The sequence below is a fragment of the Octodon degus genome, unplaced genomic scaffold, assembly GCF_000260255.1.
Source record: "Octodon degus isolate 3935 unplaced genomic scaffold, OctDeg1.0 scaffold00127, whole genome shotgun sequence".
In the NCBI taxonomy this organism is placed as follows: Eukaryota; Metazoa; Chordata; class Mammalia; order Rodentia; family Octodontidae; genus Octodon; species Octodon degus.
In genome coordinates, this window is record NW_004524703.1 from 5,999,880 (window position 1) to 6,021,074 (window position 21,195).

General features: G+C 38.2%; 1 protein-coding gene across 3 annotated transcripts in view; it reads right to left on the reverse strand.

Annotated features, from left to right (window-relative positions):
- Heatr1 (HEAT repeat containing 1) overlaps positions 1-20,500 on the reverse strand; it is a 68,271-nt gene extending 47,771 nt beyond the window's left edge. The window contains exons 1-20 of one of the 3 annotated variants that reach the window (XM_023700881.1): positions 20,301-20,500; positions 19,875-20,002; positions 19,436-19,608; positions 17,989-18,205; positions 16,195-16,336; positions 13,692-13,790; positions 13,139-13,279; positions 11,999-12,210; positions 11,736-11,869; positions 9,862-9,964; positions 8,668-8,778; positions 8,202-8,319; positions 7,125-7,232; positions 5,305-5,400; positions 4,772-4,860; positions 3,621-3,832; positions 3,196-3,317; positions 2,242-2,433; positions 882-1,065; positions 599-735 (exon numbers count right to left, since the gene is read on the reverse strand). In XM_023700881.1, coding sequence (XP_023556649.1) covers positions 599-735; positions 882-1,065; positions 2,242-2,433; positions 3,196-3,317; positions 3,621-3,832; positions 4,772-4,860; positions 5,305-5,400; positions 7,125-7,232; positions 8,202-8,319; positions 8,668-8,778; positions 9,862-9,964; positions 11,736-11,869; positions 11,999-12,210; positions 13,139-13,279; positions 13,692-13,790; positions 16,195-16,336; positions 17,989-18,205; positions 19,436-19,577 — 2,559 coding nt within the window. In that variant the 5' untranslated portion in view covers positions 19,578-19,608; positions 19,875-20,002; positions 20,301-20,500. Of the gene's footprint in view, positions 1-598; positions 736-881; positions 1,066-2,241; positions 2,434-3,195; positions 3,318-3,620; positions 3,833-4,771; positions 4,861-5,304; positions 5,401-7,124; positions 7,233-8,201; positions 8,320-8,667; positions 8,779-9,861; positions 9,965-11,735; positions 11,870-11,998; positions 12,211-13,138; positions 13,280-13,691; positions 13,794-16,194; positions 16,337-17,988; positions 18,206-19,435; positions 19,609-19,853; positions 20,003-20,300 lie in introns of all 3 variants that reach the window. The other 2 variants (XM_004640842.2, XM_023700880.1) reach the window with 2 other exon arrangements.
- Between the last annotated feature and the right edge of the window lie 695 nt (positions 20,501-21,195).

The window sequence follows — 21,195 nt, forward strand, 5'->3', positions numbered from 1 at the left end:
CACTAAGTAAAAAAAAAAGAGCGAGGGCAAGGGAGATAGCTCAGTGGAATAAGTGCTTCCCTGGCAAGCGCAAGGGCCTGAGTTCAATCCCTGGTGTTTAAAAAAAAAAAAAAAAAAAAAAGAGTGGTGTTTGGGAAGCTTCATTCAGAAGGCACTTTGAAGGTAGAGTGGTCACTGCCAACTTTGTGAAATCCCATGGACAGAGCAAGTTATAGAAGAATAAGATGCAACTACTGGCTATGCGGAGGTTACCAGTGGTGCTCAGGATGAATTTCCTGAATGACTGTGCCTGGTGCTGAAACACTTGTTATTAGTTTCCTTATTTGCAAATGTTACATAAAAACTCAACAGATTGGGCTGTTGTGATTTAAATATACTCATGAACCTAACACAGTGGGAATCAGCAATGTGGGTCTCTGCTCAGTGCACTGCTTAGCAGCATGATTATAGTACTGCTGACAAGACATGTTCATTTGCACATACTTGCCACTGTGCAAAAGCTACTCTTCTTCATATTATATGTGTCTTAACTACAATAACCTACAATGAACCTAACCTATCTTCTTAAAGAATTGTCTGATGGGGAGCAGGTGAGTACCTTTATCAGAAGTTTCATCAGAACTCTGAAATGAATGGCATCGGCACCCCCCAGGATCATCTCAAAGAGCCCAATGAGCAAACACAAATAATGTCTGCTGTCCTCTTCCAGCTGTTCAGGATTCCACCATGTGTCATCTATAGTGACAAAGAGAAAAGAAAAGCCACATACAACCTATGTGAACAAGTTGTGGGGAGCTTTTCTTCAAGCTGAAGGAGAATCTGGAGCCAAGAACTCAGTTTTGCAGAGCATCATGCTTGAAGAGTCATACCTTGCATCTTACCTTTAGGAAAAGATTTAGGAGGCTTTAGTGCATAAATAAAATTCTTCAGGGAAAATAAAAATAACATGGAATCCTCCCTGGCAACCCTGTGGGCACTGTGGAGCTCCTCAATGTAATGTGCCCACAACTCCTCTGGTAAACCTCTATCCAACATCAGCTCCGGATACCATTCTGAGGAGATTTCCTGAAATGTTAAAGAAACAAAAACTAAGGGGCCAGGGAGTAGCTCAGTAGTAACTGCCTGCCTGGCAAGTGCGAGGTCCTGAGTTCAATCCCGGTACCACCAAAAAACTCAAACAAACAAAAAAAAGAAAACAAAAACTAATAAACACTGAAGGGATTACGCAGGTAGACTGTAAAAAATGCCTTGGTTCCTCTGGGTAACAAGCATAGTTCTGTTAGGAAGTGCATTCCAGTGGGGAGAAGACTATTAATTTTCCTACAGATTTTAAGAGGGGCCTACTACTAGTCACGAGAAAAATCACAGAAAAATTAAATGTTGCTTCATTTGTATGTATGTTTGACCTTAAAACTATTTCTAAAAACAAAATTACATAAACTCTGTCAAATAAAGGGCAAAAGCAAATAGGCATATTTCTAAGTAGAAAGCTACGGAATCAGAGTTCCAAGAGATCTTTAAAGGGACATTTTTTTCCTTCTACATTTTTACTGCTAATCCGAAGAAGGGACACTGCAAAATGTCCAAAGGAAAATAATCTAAATATAGGTTTAAGATAATGTCTTTTGTATCTTCCCAGAAAAAAAAACATTGTACCATAGTGATATATGTGCACAATCTGTAACAAATAGCAAGACAATGTCTTTTGTAAGGGATATGATTGGCTCAGTGTGCTACAACAGCTGAAAATATCTCACGTTCCTCAGAAAGGTATTGAAAATAAAGCAATATAAAATAATTTGGCACCTACTTATATATGAAACACTCAATAATTCCATATTTAATTTAATTATTTTGAGACAGGGTCTCACTATGCAGTTGAGGCTGGCCTTGAACTCACTGCAATATTCCTGCCCCAGCTTCCTGAGTGCTGGTATCACAGGTGTGCACCAACTTGCACCACGGCTCTGTACTTTAAGCAGTGAGAACAAGCAGTTCCTGCTATTACATTTCTCAAAGGAAAAAGAAGTTAAGATTTTAAGGAGGGCTCATTTAGATCACGTTTTTAAAAGACGACCACACTCATGCAGTACCCCACTACTTCCCAAGGGCACTACTGTTTCACCCCACTAGTATCCAAACACCATATCTTGGCCTCTGGTGGCGTAGATTCTGCTGTGACTCACAGGCCAGGTTGTGACTTCACTTAACAGACAACTCTGTAGACAGTGCCCTCCTTACCAAAGTAGTCAGGATGCTTTCCAACTTCTTCATTTTGTTCTGTAACAAGCTGAACACTCTTATTGCAAATGGAAAGTGAGTTTCTTTTAAAGATGAACAGCAGGAGACAAGCACAGACATAATTACATGAAATGTCACTTTCTGCTTCAGGTTGAGAGTTTCTTTTTCACCAGCACTTATTAAGTCTTCCACCTTGAAAATAAACATACTCCATTACTGGGAGTTCTTCAGTTTCATAAGACACATTTTCTATTTCAGGCCTATCAAGATGTATTTTCCAAATAAAAGGAAATGACAAAGACAAAACTTTAAAAAAAAAAAAAAAAGAAAAAAAAGAAAAAACATAAGCACTGATTTCTAGATAATTACAAAAGTGTTCTCAGAAATCATAATGAATGTAACTGTACTTGCCAACAGCATTTAAATCACGTAACATCTTTACAAATGTTTATTACTGGGGCTGGGGATATAGCTCAGCAGCATAAGCACCTGCCTGGCAAGTGCAAGGTCTCGAGTTCAATTCCTGGCACTGCAAAAAAAAAAAAAAAAAAAAAAGACTGCACTCCTGGGACTGCAGATTCTCATTCAAATGTTTATTACTAAGGCAAATGATTTTCTCTCTCTCTTTTTTTTAATTTTCTCTTTTTTAGGTTATATTCTGCTATTTTAACAACAAAAAAAAGACTATTTTAAGTGAGAATGACAGAATAAATGAAGATAAAAGGAACATTAGTCTCATTAGTATTACATATAGCCATACAGAAAAAAAAATGATATAAAACATGGACATCAAATATTCTGGAAAAAAATATTCTGCAAAATAGGTTGAACTAACACACATGTTGAAGGTTAAACAAAGCAACTAATAAATAAATAAATAGAAAAATAGAACAAAAGCAGAGAATCAAATCAGAGTATGAGGAAAGCTTACGTGGGCTTTCACAGCACACCTACCATCTTTAGCATTGATGAAGGATCTCCTGCATTTATATTGCCAGCCAACAAGTGAATCATCTTCTTATTTGCTACCCCAGTTAGTTTTTCTGATTTTGTACTTTTAACTACATTTTCAAGAGCTGTAAAAAAATTTTGAATATAGAGTGCTCTTAAATCAGCAACACATAAGAATTATATAAAATAAGGGATTCAGGTAATAATTTTATTTTTCTTCAATTTTTTTCTTTTTTTCTTATCCAATTCTAAACTTGTCTGTGAATCAATTTCTTTTTCATTATATACTTTGTCTTAGAAAACTACAAAAACTTGCTTGCACATAATAAACAAATTTCAAGTACAAAACACACCCATCTAAAAATTTACTTATGTTCTTTTTAAAGTGTCATCAGTGTGTTTTTTCCTAAAAGAACTGAATTTCTTACCTTTTTCCCAGCCTTTTAATAGAGGATGCAGAGAACAAATTCCTGATTTTGACAAATACATAGCAGTTTTCATCTCAACAGATTCCATATTATCATTAGTAATGACCATAAAAGGTAGCAAATGTACAACAATCTGATTTGACAATTGATCATTTTCACTCAATATTTCTTCTTTAATTAATATGTCTACAGCCAGCTGAAGGACCTTGTACCTAGAAGATGCAGTACACTTGATTGAAATATATGTTAAGACATTTCAATGTAGCAGAAATTTATCATTACATTGTTCTAGCTTCTGATAATATCTTGGTCTCCTTTTTGAAAAGACACCAAGATATCACTTAAAAACCATTCCAGTAAAGGTGTTATCTTGGGGGCTGGGGAGTTGGCTCAGTGGAATAAGAGCTTCCCTAGCAAGCGCAAGGGCCTGAGTTCAATCCCTGGTTCTGCCAAAAAAACAAAAACGTGTTATCTTGGACAACCATGTTGCCCTATCAAGTCTTTTTTCTTTCCTTAAAGAAATCACTGGGTTAAGAAAGCATTAAGTTGACAACATAAAAAAATACCATACTGCATGTCTCAACTGCACTGCACTTCAGATATTTATCATGCACTCAAAAAATAAAATTAACTGAGCACACCATTGTGTGATGGAACCTATATGGTATCTATGTGATGGACCTCTCCTTATATGACCGATGCAGAACTGTGCACGATGTCTGTACTCTCATGCTCTAAAGACCCCGTTGCTCTTCCTTGCAAAATGTTTAGGGGCCAAAAGTGAAATAACCAGAGCACATCAAATACTATGCAAGGTATCATCAACCTCTGATCTTATACTTGTTTAAACTATTTCAGTTGTTTTCACTCACAAAGTAATAACAATGTGCAAGTACACAGAGTAGAAAATTCTCATTCACCTTCTCCAAATGTAATTTTTTAAACATAGTTTTGCATTTTATTTTTAAAATTTTAAACAGAAAATGTAAGAGTGTTGCACTGAGATACACTCTATTTCTACAATGAAAGGTCACAAAAATAAAATGTAATTAGAAAGGAAAAAAAACAAGAAAAATCTCTGTGACTTTGGTACAAGGACTCTTACCAATTCAAAAGAGCATGGAGAGGAAGGTGAAGAAATTAACACATACCATTCCTTATTTTTTGAAAGTTCTGCTCTTCGAAAGAGATTGAGTAGATTTGAAACCGTCACTTCTGCACTAAAGTGTTGTTGGAAAATCTACACAGGAAAAAAGAAAATCCATGAGTAAATAATTTACTTGTGTCAAATAGGTTTAGTGTTTCTAGAATGAACTTTATACAAAAGATTTCTTCCAATGATCCCTATTAGATGTCAAAATTTATGAGAGCAGTTTGTCAAAAGTGCCCTCATAATCCAATTTTCCATGTTCTCAAGACATCTGCTATTAATAAAGATATATTAGAAGAATATAAAAATTTACAAAGCACTTTTCCTTTTAAAGAACTTCTTTATGTATCAAATTATTCAAACTATTTTTTGAGTTCCCTCTAACCAGACTAACTCTGTGTTCTCAAGTGGATAATTTTTGTTTTTTGGAAGAATGACTTTCAAATATCTTCTTATCTAGAGCATAGAATCATATGAGAAGTGCCAAAAAGTATTTACAAACAAAACGTAAATTTCTATAGCCAATTTACTCACCTCAAAAGCACCAACAGCCGAAATAACAACATCTATATTATCATCGCCTAATCGGGTTAAAATAGCTTCTTTTATGAAAGACTCATCGATGCTCTCCTGAACAACAGAAAAAACAAATAAATTTAGTTATTGCTACAAACCTCCTAAGATCTTATGTTAGAAACAAAGAATGGAGACTGGGGAGATGGCTCAGTGGAATAAGCGCTTCCCTGGCAAGTGCAAGGACCTGAGTTCAATCCCTGGTTCCACAAAGAAAAAAAAGAAACGAAGAATGGTTTTGTGAAAACCATTTCAGAATATCAGTGAGAAAACCCAGACCCTGCCCTAAAGAAAATTCATACAATCCAGAACTAGGGCATCTCTAACAGGCCTTCTGAGATTCATAATTACTTAGAAAAAACTTCTTCCAGTTTCCACTGAAAATATAAAGGTTATAGTCCAAATATAATTTTTCTATTAAGGAGTTGATAATACTAAAATAAGAGGCTAGACATGGAAGAACATAGACTAAAGAACAAGAAGGCCAAGGTTAAGTCTGAGCTCCACCTCACTAGGTGTGTGACCTTAGTCAAGTCACTTAGCCTTTCTGGGCTTTACTGTTCTCATATGTAAAATGGAACTGCTCATAATGACACCTACCTAGAAGGGCTGGCCAAGTTTTAAAAATTATGTCAGTGTTGATACATAACAAGTACTAATAAAAGTTAGATATATTTACTATCTAAATTTAAAAGGATAAGGGAATGCACTTCAAAGCCACTCTACCACAAATTGATATCCTATTCTTTTTTAAATTATAAACAAAATGAAAACTAGGTATATAGTCACTCACATAAGAGAAAAATAAGACTATTAGTTAACTTGAACGCACCCTTATCTGTGCACTACGGGTAGGGGTGAAATCTTATAAAAATAGTGGTCATTACTGTTAGGAGACATAGTAAGATTTTTGGAATTCACAAAAATTAGGTCTAAGTTTTATTTGTCAAATGCCACCACAATTTCCAAAATAATAAGCAAGCTATTTACATCAGTCTAGAATTCTAGAACAGAACCAATGCCCTCCCATTCATTGGAGAAGGAAAAATAAAATCTAAGACAAAGAAAGGCATTCACTGTGTCACCCACTGAAGCACCTAAAGTGAATGTGCAGTGTTCTTGGTTGAAAATGAAACCAGGGCTGGCCAGATAGCTCAGCAGATTAAAACACCTGGTTAGGCAGACACAGGAGCCAGGGGTTCGATTCCGGCCTGCTGTGCCAGCCCTGCCCCCAGGGCACACTGAGATGGCAAATGAGACTGGGCGCGGTGGCACGTACCTGCAATCCCAGTGCTTGGGAGGCTGAAAAACAGGAAGGATCACTATGAGTCTGATCTGTGTATTGAGACCCTATAGACCCTGTACTAAATACATTAAAAAAAAAAAAAAAAAATGAAACCAAATCCACAGAACAGAGAAAGAGGTTTAGAGTAAAGCAGGTAGAGTGAGAATTGCTTCAGAAAGATTGCAGAAAGCCCTTTTATTCCAGACACCAAAATCTTCTAATCACAACAAAAACCAATGTTTTTACATAGTGAACCAGTAAAATAAACCTATTAGCAATCTGTAGAAGAAACACAACTCATGCCACATCAGACATATATATCAAATAGGACAGCATTTTCAAATGCTTTAAATAGCCTATTACATTTTAAATCTGTAACTTCTGAAAGTTTTGATATAGAATAAAAATATCTAAACTATTTTTTAAAATCAGCAATGCAGATATACAATTCAGTTTATCTCCATAAGGAAAAAAAAAAATCACACCTGACACAAACCTTTGATGTTTTCATGACATTTTTCAGGTGATTAACGGCCAGCAGTCTCACAGGAGCAAGTGGATGATTCAAACTGAGCATCAAAGATGTATCAGAATCCGCCAAAAACTGTAGGTTTGACATAGTTATCAAATGATTTCACTTAAGCTTAGCAGAATATGACCAACAAAAAAACATAATGTACTTCAACTGCCCAACATATTAATTAGTAACAGCCACCTAGAACTACAGAAATCAAAATGTAAAGCAAAATTGTCTTTCAAATGTTATGAGAGAAAAATAAAACTGTATTATTAATGGTGATTTCATGTGTCCTTATGTGTATGTGTGGGTTCAAGTAGGTGAAATAATTCTATGAAGTACTTTTGTAGTTTTATGTATACCTAACTGCAAGCAAAAAGCACCTAAAATAAATAAGGTAACACTTCACTGAAGATAGAATATAGCTCAGCTAAATGATACAGCAAAGTAAAATTCAAACTAATGACGACTTTTTTCACTTGTGTATTGGATGAAGAAGAAAGTCTACTAAGCTAAGATTTGGAAATGCAACATTATCAAAGATAAAAGTTTTACTATGGAAAAAAACCTAAATCAATTACTTTTCTTCATAATACCCATTTTCAAGAAAAAATATAAGAACTTCTGTTTAAAAGTCTAACTCGTATATAAAGACATAGGGCTGACTCACAAGATTTCAGAAGTTTTATGAGGGTCATGATCTATTTTAATCAATGACTTCATGTGGCTAATGGATCCTGCACTGCCTAGCACTGATCGAAGAACAAGCTAAGGAGCACTAGGAACCTCTGAGGTCGTACTATGGTGATTGGTAAAGAACATCATATATGATATCCCCCAACAATACTTTCCTGAAATAAGCACTGTATCCATAGTTATTTAAAAATCATTATGCTGTTCTTCAATTATTCAATTCCTGGATCTGAGGCAAGAAAAAAGTCTATGTAAAGCCTTAACTCTGTGACATTTTCCAAAGAGGAGAATTATCAACTAACTCCTTACTAACCTACAATGTCATATTTCCTGTAACAATGTTTCTGGAGAAGAGTGATGTACCTGATATTTTCCTCCTCTTGTAGAAAGTGAAATAAATTGGTGAAAGAGCTCTTGTTTTTTCAGACCTGTAATTTCTTTTAAGCGCTCCTCTAAAACAACATCTAATGTTCGGGGATATCTGGAAAGAAATTTAGAAGAGTTCATTATTTTTATAAAGGCATATATATTAAAAACATAAAACAAAAATTTACTGAATTTAAATTTTAACAAATGGTATACATAAAACCAAAAGATATTCATCAAGTTTGTCACTCTGACTACTCTAAAAAACAAGTCTCTTTATAAAATTTTCTCAGTCTCCACACACCTCCTATTTCTTTTTATATTTAACATCTTTGCTATACATCCTGAAAGAAAAAAAATAAACACAGTCTCTTACAACTCACTATAGTAAGATGTGACACGTTAAGTTCTCTCTTTATAGAACAGGACATACATATTAAAGGAGCATTAATATACAACTTACTTGCTTTCTAAAAGTCTGATGAGTGGGAGAAACTGTTCATTAAGCAAAGATACTTTATTAGGATCAACTTCTTCTTGAGAACTATATGAAATATACTCTTCAAAAAGAAGGCTGCAAAAGAAAGCAGAAAGCAGATTTGAGAATTACTACTGAGTCTCTACTGCGTCAATGCTTTACAAATATTACCTGTATTGCCATTCCTCTACAAGTTGGAAATTGTAATTATTTTAGTGACACAGAAACTAAAGGAGTGGTGGTAAGCCTGTGGCACGCATGCCAGTCTGTTATCACTGAAAGCTCTGAAAGGTTTACCATTATTGAACAAGGGCATAAGACATCTTTCAATTAGGTCTAATTAAACAGTATCCAATGTCTAATCCTCACGGAGTCCTTGTATGAGAAAAAAGGAGAGGGAAGTTTTACATTTTAAGCCCCACTCTTATTCCAGAGCCTTTACATGTAAGTGGTCAATCAACTTCTGAACAAGGAGCACAGACGACACACACCAGCAAGAGGGGCCTACCAAACATTACAAAAAAGGGCAAAAACAGACTGACGAAGGCTGATCCACAGAACTCACTACTCTAGCGGCAGAGCTACGATTCCAAGCTGTGCCTAATTATAATGCTCACATTCTTTTTTGTTATTGTTAATTTTTTAACTATTTATTTATTTGGTATAGGATCTTGTGGGACTCACAGTGGTAGTGATCCTTCTGTCTCAGCTTCCTCAGTGCTAAGATGACAGGCGTATGCCACCATGCCCAGTTTCCAGCCTGCAAGGCAGCAAGGCATGGCACTGGGGATCAAACCTGGGTCCTTTTACTTGCAGAGCAGGCACTTAGACTGCCAAGCTGTATCCCCAGACAGAAAACTTTAAATACTCACAAACTACTGAGTTATCAGTGAAATTTGGATTAACTATTACCTTGCCATTTTCTTCTACAAGCATTAAAGACAAACAAGAGAAATTACTTTTGTTTTTCATGTTGTCACAATTACCCCATTAAACATATATATATATATATAGATATAGATATAGATATATATCTATATCTATATATATATATATATAATGAAACAACACAGACAAAAGCAAGATATACATAAAAGATACCAGAAAATTGCTAACCAGTCCTGAAACGTCTGTTAAGCCTCAACTCTACAAACTACAATCATGTTAGCAATAGCTTACCTAGCCAACAAATGGTCTAAATTGTTCTTCAGTGGTATTTTTGTAAGAATAGCTTCTAAGTGCCTCTTATAGATTTGATGATCCATCCCTTCAGTGTCGTCTCCTGAATATGTAACAAATTAAAATTAAGTTGGGTACTTTGGCAATAACAATACACAATGTACTAACCATTAAAAAAAAAAAAAAAAGAAAAAAAATTAAGTTGGGGAAACTTATTTTGAATGCTCATACAATTAAGTTTACTTACAGTAGAAAATCTAGGAAGAACTTAAAAACATCAATATTCAGCTTTTTTCCTATTTTCAAAGGTATAGCTTACCTATTTCATACTTTTCAAAGCATTTTTGTATATATTGCTCTCATTTATGCTTTACCGAAGTTTTGTTTTTAACAAGTATTATCATGCCTTTATTAGTAATAAAAATACAAAAAAGTATTATGAGTTAGGGTGAAGTTGGGCCACACTCTAAATCTCAAACTATAACATCTCTGAAAACAGGCTAATTTTCAAGTCAGTGTCTCCTTACTAAAGGCTGTCATCTTCTATTCCAGATTTATTATAAACCTAGCAATCTAGGGGCTAGGGAGATAGCTTGGCAGTCTAAGTACATGCCTGACATGTGCAACGACCTGGGTTTGATCCCCAGTACTGCAATCCCTGGTACTACATGCCATGCTGGCCCAGGAACCATGGGTGTGCCTTGCTGGGCACCAAAACCGGGCATGGTGATGCATGCCTGTAATCCCAGCACTGGGGAGGCTGAGACAGGAGGATCACTGTGAGTCTGAGCTACATATGAGTCCCTGTACCATGGGGCTAGGGAGATCAGTAGAATAAGTGCTTCCCTGGCAAGCTCAAGGGCCTGAGTTCAATCCCCAGTTCCACAAAAAAAAAAAAAAAAAGAGAGAGAGGGACCCTGTACCAAATAAATAAGTAAATGATTAAAAAAAAATTTTTTTTTAAAACATAGCAATCTGATGTTGGCCTCTGCCTTCATTGTGAGAATACAAAGAATACTCTCTTTATGGTAACTCTTTTCCTGAAATACATGTTTGAAACCAAGATTCGGTTGTGCAAACCTCATTTTCTAATACACTGACATCATTTTGGAGATGTTTTTGTGTTTCCTAAGTAGCAGTAGAATCAAGTATTTCCTCTTTCTGTATTTGCTGAAGGGTGAACACAAAGCAATCACTTTCTATTTACTTTTTTTAAAAAATGTATTTGGTTGTTACAGGGTCTCACTACACAGCTCGGACTCATAGTGATCCTTCTGTTTTCAGCCTCCCCAGTGCTGGGATTACAGGCAAGTGCCACTGCACCCAGACTCTGTGGTGGCTCAGCACACCCTGGGGACCAGGCTGATGCAGCATACCATGTGGGAATGGGGATTGAACCTCGGTCCCTGAGCTTGCCTAAGCAGGCGCTTTAGTCTGTAGAGCTATCTTGCTGACTCCTGGATTACTTTTATAATATGGATTTTTATATATGAAATTTTTTGGTCTTATACTTTTATGTATTTGGTAGAGTCTCACTACGCAGCTTGGACTCACAGTGATCCTCTAGTCTCAGCCTCCCCAGTGCTGGGATTACAGGTGTGCACCACCATGCTTGGGCTCCAGTGTGCCTAGGAATAGGGGAAGGGCCAGCACAGCAGTGTGGTGCCAGGGATCAAACCCCATTCCCTGCGCTTGCCTAAGCAAGCACTTAGTCCTTGAGCTATCTCACCAGTCCTCGGTCTTCTGATTTTAATGACTCAGGAGAAAAATATTTCTTTGCAGTTGGATGAGAAATTAGTGTGGTGTGGTTCCTATTTTTAAGAGAGTCAAGTCTTCAACAGTAAGTTTCTGGACACAAATGTAAAACCACATACCTGTAACATGATGAATCATACAGACAACCAGATTGGGAAGCATGTAATGCAGAAGAGGGCTAACATCATATGTTTCAGAAATCCCATGAAGAATTGCAATAAGGTCAGGAACACTGCACAAGTGTGGAAAGGGCCTTGGGAGAAACAAGCACATGTGACGCTGACAAGTTAGACAAATGGCAATACAAAATTGTGTACCACTTATATTACAAAAAGTGTTCAAAATCCTAACTAGCATCATTTCTTAAGTCAACGATACATACTTTTTTCCAAGACTTTCTGGCTTCTGTCTCTGCAGGAGAACTATCAAGCAACTTAATCCATTCTTGACCAAAGAGGGAACCTTGGTTAATGTTTTGATGATCTGTGATGCTAGTGAATTAACAAAGGTATCTTCCATTGTCACTTTCACAGAAATCTGACATATGATCATGTATGTTGCAGCTCTGTAATCCGGTAAAGATGATTTCAATCCCTAAATGTTTTGCAAATATATGGTAAGTCATGAAGGAATAAAATTATTTTCTTCTAGTTAAAGTGCTATTACCGTGACAAGTAAGCAACATCAATATTTAAGGAAACACATATGGTTGGTTACCCTAATATATAGATTATATCACATCAAGTATCAAAACATAGCCTGGTACCCCATAAATATGTGTAATTTTTATGTTTTCATATATCATTTGCAAGCCCTGTCTGTGGAAGGGACATTTCAATCAGATTCTGTACAGGAGTGAAAAAGGGATCTGTTTAAAGACTGCTACTCTGGACACCATAGGAGTGAAAAGCTGAGACGCCAAAGGGCGTCTGGAAAGGCAGTAGGCAGCAGAGCTCTTCAGAAAGGAAACACGTTAAGATACAAAACCAATACACCAGGAAGGATGGTGAGACTACGTCCCCAAGAGACTGCACTGTTCTCTTTCCAGTGAGGTAAAATGACAGTCGAGCAAAAAGATCTATGAGATGGTACCAGGGGCAGACAGCCAACATGTATTAATTAGATTTGAGAAAAGTCATACTTTTCACTTGAAGATTACCTTTTTTTTTAAATTTTTGTCTTCTTGGGACAGGGTGGCCTTGAACTCACTTTGTAGCCAGGTTGGCACTCACAGCAATCCTCCTGTCTCAGTCTCCTGAGTACCAGGATTACAGGCTAAAGATTAAATTTTATCAACCATCTGAAATAGTTTTTTTCTTTCTTTTTTTCTTTTTTTTTTTTAGAGCTAGGGATTGAACTCAGGCTTTTGTGCTTGCCAGGCAAGCACTTATTCAACTGAACTATCTCCCCAGCCCCTGAAATAGTTTCAATTTAAAAACATTTATATAGAAATGAAATTTGCCAAAGCAAGAAAACAAGTTTAAATTCAAAACAAGCTACTTGACATAGCTGCAGGACTTACCTTTTGGATATAAGGAAACAACTTGGCAATGATGTTGTCTGATATGTCCTCGGCGGCTACTAGAGCGGTCACCATGGTGGAAGCATAAAAAGCCAAGAGCACCCTCAACTGGGCTGCACTGCCTGGACACTCAGCGAAAGCCTGAACAGATGATATAAGCCAAACACACAGGCAATTAGATCAAAACACAAATATATTTATTATAGCTTCTTGGACTACTTTGACATTTTAATTATCACATAGAACACTGAATAAATAACGCAATGAAGAGTGAACTGCCAAGCTATCTTCCTGACATTTTTAGATGGTTACTTTATTTAAATCAGGGTAGCTAAGAATGTGGCAAGGAACAGACTAATTTACTTGTGTAGAAAAATGCCCTTGGTGAGAAAAGGCTGATTCTCAAACTGCTTATGTGTCCAAATAGCAGTTTATTCAACAAAACAGATTTCTTCAAAGTACCACTGTTCTCAGGGAAGGGTATAATACATTTTCTTCATTCACAACAATCATTTCATGGAATTACTTATTTATGAAAAAATATGCCACATACCTTCACAGATTTGGTCACCAGACTACAAATGAAATCCATGAATCCAAGATCCTTATAGCAGTGGGTAATCAAGGTTCCTTTAGCTAATGGTACTCCAGACTGCTATTATTGACAGAAAAAAAACCAAGCTCTTAAGGATATTCAACAACTGATCATTATTTTCAAGGACCTGCCCTAGACAATTCATAAACACAACATGTTATTTCCTTTTTAGCTGGTGGCCATGACAAGATTAAGACATAAACTGCAAACTCCAGAAATTCAAAAGATCAACAATGAAGGGGGCCGGGGAGAATAAGCGCTTGCCTGGCAAGTGCAAGGGCCTGAGTTTAATCCCCTGTTCCACCAAAAAAAACAAAAAACAAACAAACAAACAAACAAACAAACAAAAAAAAAAAAACCACCAAAACAATGAAGGCAGAGGACCTGAGTGAAAAATGCTTATCACTTTGGTATGTGTTAATATAAACTAGCTTCTTTACAGTAATTTTACTGGTTGGATTTAGTTTGTGAGATAACATGATATGGTTTTGCCACTGCTATACAACACTGCCAATAACAGTAAAAGACCAGGAATCGGGCCAATTTGGGCTGCTACTCCCACTAGCTAGCAGTGTACAAGGTCTGTTAATACAATGGAATTGATCAATGAAAGAACTGGAAATAATCTTCATGGTAAGGGGCATATAGGGTCCTAGAAAATAGTACAATCTGTGTGCAAACCAGGAAAAAATGATTTTGATGCTCTGAGCTGAGAGATTTTGCTGAGCAGCTTTATCACATGTTGGGTTCTTTAGTTCAAATGCTTTGTCTAGATTTTTTTTTTTTTTAATGTATTTGACACAGGGTCTACAGGGTCTCACTATGTAGATTGGACTTGTAGTGATTCTCCTGTTTTCAGCCTCCTAAGTACTGGGATTACAGGCGCAAACCACCATGCCCAGTCTCCACTGCCATCTCAGCGTGCCCTGGAGGCAGGACCAGCACAGCTGCTGTGCTCTGCCAAAGCAGGCGCTTTAGTCCACTGAGCTATCTGGCTGGCCCTAGATTTTTAATATTCCTTCAAACTAAAACCTCCCTGAAGCACTCTAGGAGGCTGAAGGAAAAGGATCCCAAGTTCAAGATCAACCTATGCAACTTAACCACAATAAGACTCTATCTCAAAGTGAGAAAAACCAAATGTTATGTATTTAATTAAAAATGGGCTCAGAATATAGCTCAGTGGGAAGGTTTCAGGTTCAATCTTCAGTATTGTATATACACACAAAATAAAATACAGACAAACAAACTGCCCGTTTTGTTCCCTTATTCATTCTGATCACTGCCCTGGCCATCATCTGTCAAGCAGACTCTGCACAGCCCCATGGCTGTTTGCCCTCACTTGTCCTCCTCCTGACCTGGATCTCCTCACTGCACACATAAGGACTCACTATTAACAGTGTACATTTATTTCCCTCTACTACATTTCAGACAAAGTGCTCACGGCAGTCAGTGCTTTTACAATACTGTGATATTCAATCTTATTCAGACCTAACCTGGCAGGCATCTACCCTCTTAGTCATCTATAAATTAATCCCAGGGCTGGGGAGATAGCTGAGAGGCATAAGCACCTACCTGGTAAGCACAAGGTTCCAGAGTTCGATCCCCGGACCCACATGCTGTGCCAGCCCTGGAACCAGGCGTGGTGGTGCACGCCTGTAATCCTAGCACTTGGGAGGTTAAGACAGGATCCCTACAAATACGAGATCAGCCTTGGGATTACAAAATAAGCACAAGGCCAGCCTGAACTGACTAGTGAGACCCTGTCTCAAAAAATGTAATAATGATGATAATCCCAAACCCCTTAGTCACAGTTTTTAATAAATTTCTTGAAGTTCTTCCGGTTACCCTCATCTTTTTAATTTTTGTAAGTACTGTCAGCTGGGTGTGGTGGGACACCTCTGTAATCCTAGCTCTTGGGAGGCTGAATGAGGTAAGAGGGTTTTGGGTAGTTCAAGTCCAGATTGGGCTACATAGTGAGTTCAAATTCAGCCTAAACTATATAGCAAGACTTTGTGTCAAAAACCAAAAAATAAGTGGTACCATAAGTGGTACTTTTCACATAACCTCTGTTTTTTGTTTTTTAACTTAAGTTCCAAAATTTAAAACTGCACATGGCACAGCACAATGCGAAGCAACAGGGATTAGCCACAGAACATGATTCCATTCCACGCATTTTAGTTATGTCAACTTCAGCAAGTACCTCAGTTTCTGAATCTATCCTCATCTATAAAACTAGTTTTGTGGGCATAGACAACATTACAGTGTGATATGACATGCCCAGCCTGACGGGTGTCAGCTACTCAATAAGCACCAGCTGTTACTAAACACAGCTCCAACTGGAAGAAAATTTTAAAAAATGATGTAGGTAATATTTGAAGTATCCCTACAAGGACTAAGGATGTTTTTTTCAAATCATATTTGTAAAATTTATGTACAGATACACATCATTCAACAACCATACCTTAACTGGCAATAACCAGAACCACTTGTGCTTTGAATTATTAATTTTTAGAAGCTGTATCACCCGCACAAATATTCTTGTCTCATGGTACGGCAGGACACAACCAATGAGGCTATCTTGGTTATAGAGATGGATATGGAACCTGGGAAAAAAGCAAACTCCAATTGACACCAAAATTATAGGCACAGATTTCCTAACATGTCCAACTCATGGATCAAAGAGCTGAAAGTTCCTATAGTGAATATCATTCAGATAAAAAGTGCTTAAATGAGCCCTCTACTTTGCATTCAAGTTTGCTTAAACAAGGTTGTCACTCCTTATGCAGTAACATTTTGGAATATTCAGTTTCAAAATTAACACCTCACTCTCCAATGAACTTTAACAAGGTATCTCACTAAAACCAAAAGACTAATTAAAAATGAAATCATTTCTTTGGACAAAAATTATCAAATTACAATCACAATCTGCATACAAACTTCATAAAAGTTTATCATCAGTCTTTCTACCTTAAGGATATAAAATAAGTGTACTAATTCTGTGAGGTACAGTAAATCCTTCCCTACATTCAGGACTTAGCACCTCCAGTCCTCAAGGTCCTTTTCCTAATTCTCCCAGCCAAGTGATCTTTCATGTTTGCCTAAATTGTCCTATGCTTTTACGTGTACTTTTTTACAGTATCACAGTGCTCCATCTTTAGTTATACAAAAGGTTTTAGTATTAGGAAAAGGGTGACTTCTTCCATGAAACTTTCCCCAATTAATACAAGCAGAGTTACCTCTCCATAACCTTGTGCAAACCTTTAATAAGCAATTATTTCAAAATAGTAAACAAAAGCAACCTATTTATCCATGTATAAAACTTCATGTTTCCTGAAAAATAAGTCACACGAAGAGATAAATGAAAGATCAAATTAAAAAAGTACATTATACATCAATGATCTATTTGGAAGAAGTTAAATGCTAGTCAACAAAGGGAATTTGCACTATACTTCTGAACTTTTTTTGTCTGATGTCGTAAGTCAAAAGAACAACATTAAGACTACGTTTTTTTTCTTAAAACAAAAAAAACCAAAAAAAAAAAAAAAAAAAAAATCCCAAAATAAAACTATGTTTTCTCAAAGACTTACCTGCTTCCTACAAGGAAATCACTATACTCCCATTATCTCCATGAATGAAATGAAAATCTTTCTACTTGAATATAAACTGAGTAAACTTAATAACACAGTATGTAAAGTAGATAAAAGACAGTCCTTAGAAATAAACTCTTATTGTATCCTAGCCATATCATTTACTAGTTGTTTGACTCAAGACAATTGAAATGCTATTCTGTTTTCTCAGTTGTAAAATGAAGGGATCTATGTACCTCCCCTTGGATAGTGTAGGGATTGAGATAATGTATGGGAAGTGCTTACCTGAGGGCCTGGTCCATATATAAATACTCAATGCACATTCACTACTACTGTGTTTGCTATTACTGTTTTATTTTTTAAGTTATGGTATTTTACAGGATATTGTTACCTTCTACTTTGGAAGAAAGAAATAGAATACCTTTTGCCTCCATATAATGGAATAACCTGTAACGCCACAGTGACATTAGAACCAATGAGGTTGGACCATTTACTCAGGATCTTCAGCAGTGTGTTTAACGAATGTGCTTAAGTCATATTGTAGACATATTCATTTCTTATTATACCTAATTTTTCAGCTTTAAGTTGGTATGTTTTCAATTGTCTGATTTAAAAAAAAAAAATCCAAGTAGCTAGCCCATAGTTAAATATCAGTAACTGATAGTTACCTGTAAATTAACCACTCCAGGCATTTTTGTGCTGGCTTAAGTAGGAAGTAAGGTGACAAATGAATAAGGAATAATGAAATGTTTTCATCCAGCTGTTTGTTCACCGCTTTGGTCTGAACGCTGCGCTCCAAGGTTTTTGCCATCTGGCTGAACAATGGTGCCTCAAACTGCTCAAAGGCAGGATCTATTCCAAGCAGTTCCTCCAGGCCAGTGCATCCTAGAAAAAGATAATTTACTTAACAATTTTTTGCATCCCATTTTCTTTTAGTTTTACTTTGTTAGGGCACACTTACAAAACAGCACTTGTAAACATATTATAGTAACCTGGAACAATGCTTGAACTCACGTCACGCAGCTGGCCTTGGACTGTCTAGACCCAGATGTTTCCCCTTATCAATGTGTAGGTCAAACTGACAGTGTCTGGCTTGTGTTTTAAAAATACGCAGTAAGCTGGGGAGATAGCTCAAAAGTCTAAGTGTCTACCTGGAAAGCACAAGGACCCGAGTTTGATCCCTGGTACTACACACCATGCTGGCCCCAGAACCTGGGGTGCACCGTGCCAGCCCTGAGACCAGGTGTGGCGGCACATGCCTGTAATCCCAGCACTGGAGAGGCTGAGACAAGAGAATCACTATGAATCTGAACTGCATAGTGAGATCCTGTATCAAATAAATAATTTTTTAAAAAATAAATAAAAGTAAAAACAGTGATTGCAGTGTGATTCAAGGGCTTCAAAGCTATCACGTTTGGGGGAAGTCTGCCCCTGTCAAGGTCAATTTCAACTTTACTTACTCTTCTCAGACCCACTCCTTCCCAGAATGTTCCTGTACAAACTTGCCTGACAATGTATGACAATTCTTGTATTCCTTTCAATCAATCATGTAATAACCTGCGATCAGCTTTGTACTTCTCACTGGCAAACTATATGTAAACTCAACTGAAACCTGACTCTGGACTGATGATTTGAACCTCTGCGTTTCCCAGTCCACTAGCAGAATAAAAGCTGCCTTCTAACTCCTCAGTACAGAGTTCTCCATTTGGATTGATATTGGTTTTCTGCAGCAACTTTACCATAAAGCTTATGCCTCCTTTTAGCAAGTATAGCAAATAATACAATCCCAAACACAGATTTCTATTTTTCAACACATAAAAATCCTAGCTTTCTAACCAGGAGAAGCGAAAGTACTTCACAACAAAGGTCCTTCCTTTTTTCTTTTAATATCCCTGACAATAAACGGGCCATCCTTTATGGAGGATAAAATCTGTTTTATTTGTGAACCCAGGCCTTACGATCCCCTAGGTATGGTACTTGCTCTCCTCTGAACAAGTCTCCCTTAAACGTAAGTCAACAAGTTAGAAATTTCTAAGAAAGAGAAAACAAGGAAATACTGTAACTTCCAGAAAGCAGACGTCTGAAAGAGATTTCCAAAGTTAAAGAACAGCTCACCAATGGCAAAGGCGGTGTCCCTGTCGATGGCAGCCGCTTCTTTGGGGTCAAACAACAGAGAGGCAACTACATCTCTGGATAGGAGGCTGGGATCACTTTGAGGGAGGGCGAGCCGCTGGAGCTGCTGGGCTAACGATGTCATCGTCCACGCTAGCGACTGAACAACACGCAGGCTAAGAAACACAAGCACCGTGAGAAGTCTGCGAAATTACGGGAGGCTTTGCGCGCAAGTAACTATCCTCCGCAACCCCGGCCCTCACGGACACACAAATCGGCAGTCGCTCTCGGACCCTGACAGGCGGCCGAGACGAGGTTCATTCAGTCCTCCGCGCCGCGGCTTTCCCCGCCGACTCCCCGCCAAAACCCCCGACACACTGCCCTTTCCCGGTACAACGCCGCGATCCGCAGCCACACCAACTAGTTCTGTGTTCCTCCTCACCCGGAGCTCGAGATCAGTGTAGGACTCCGAAGCTAACAATTCCTCACAGCAGAGCCCACATGGAATCAGAGCTTTACTCAGGCCCGGAAATGTACGGCAAGTCTTAGAGGAACTTCCGGTTTTAGGCACTACGGCAAGAGAAGAGGTACAAGTGTCTTGCAATGCAATACGCTTTTGTTTTTTTTCAAATCCCTTCTTGCGAAGCCCCGCCCACCCGACACGCCCCTTTGACAAGTCCCGCCCGGCTGGACTGAGTGCGCCAGCTGTGGGTTTCCGCGTGCCAAACCCGTGCAGCTGTGTGCACGTACTCGCTAGGGGCTGGGGTTAGTTACACTAAATCTCCAGATAATGGCGTCTCCTGGGAGTTTTAAGGCTCTAGCCAGGTCTTCTTGCGTTTAGCGAATATTCACCCACCGTTATTCCCACCGTTATTACTGTGTACCAGCGCCACGTAGAACCGGGGATTGAATTTAGGCCCTTGTGCTCGGCAGGCAAGCGCTTATTCTTCTGAGCCATCTCCACGTAGGCGTTAAAGCGCAGCAGTCGGAGTGGTGAAGCCTCCATTCCAGGTCCAAATCTCAGCGCCACGCCTCTCTGCTGCGTCACCGCCCCAACTGTGTCATCTGTCCGAGTTGGTCACTTGCTCTATAAAATGAGAACAAGTCAAGAATTGGTGCTGGACACTGCCCAGCAGAGATCGGGGCTCCCGTCATTGCGGAGTACTTTTCTTTTAAACGAACTGTGTTGAGGTAGAATTCACAAGAAATCTACTCGTTTCATTTGAACAGTTGGAAGCAGCTCAGCAAAAGAACACGGAGATGTGGTTGTCTATCTCCTAGGTCCAAACAAAATTCCCAAGACATTTGCACTATTTCCTCTGCCGCTGTGGTGAGGCACCCCCCAGCCCTGCTCTAGAAAACTACTCATCCTCCGAGCGTCGGTGCAGATGAAGGTCGCTGCAGGGTCCCACCAAGGCCACCCACTGAACCCTATTTCCAGGTGAGGATGAAACATGCTAGACACCGAGTGGACCGGCCTCTCAGACTTGCCCAGGACGGAGAGCTGAGCCTGGATACGCCCTGCCGGTCTCTGCGGAAGCAGGAAGCTCTCTCCAGAGACAGTGCTTACTGATGCCAGGGGCTCAGACTTTTCCCAGCCTGCTTTCCTGGGAACTGTTGAAAAGAGCTGCAAAATCAGGAGCTCCCTTTCTTATAGTTTTGTAGATTCTCTCCTTCTTATTAACATAGGGGTCTATTGTTTCGCTTTAGCAGGGTTTGTTCATTTATTTATTTATTTATTTATTTGCATTTAGTACAGGGTC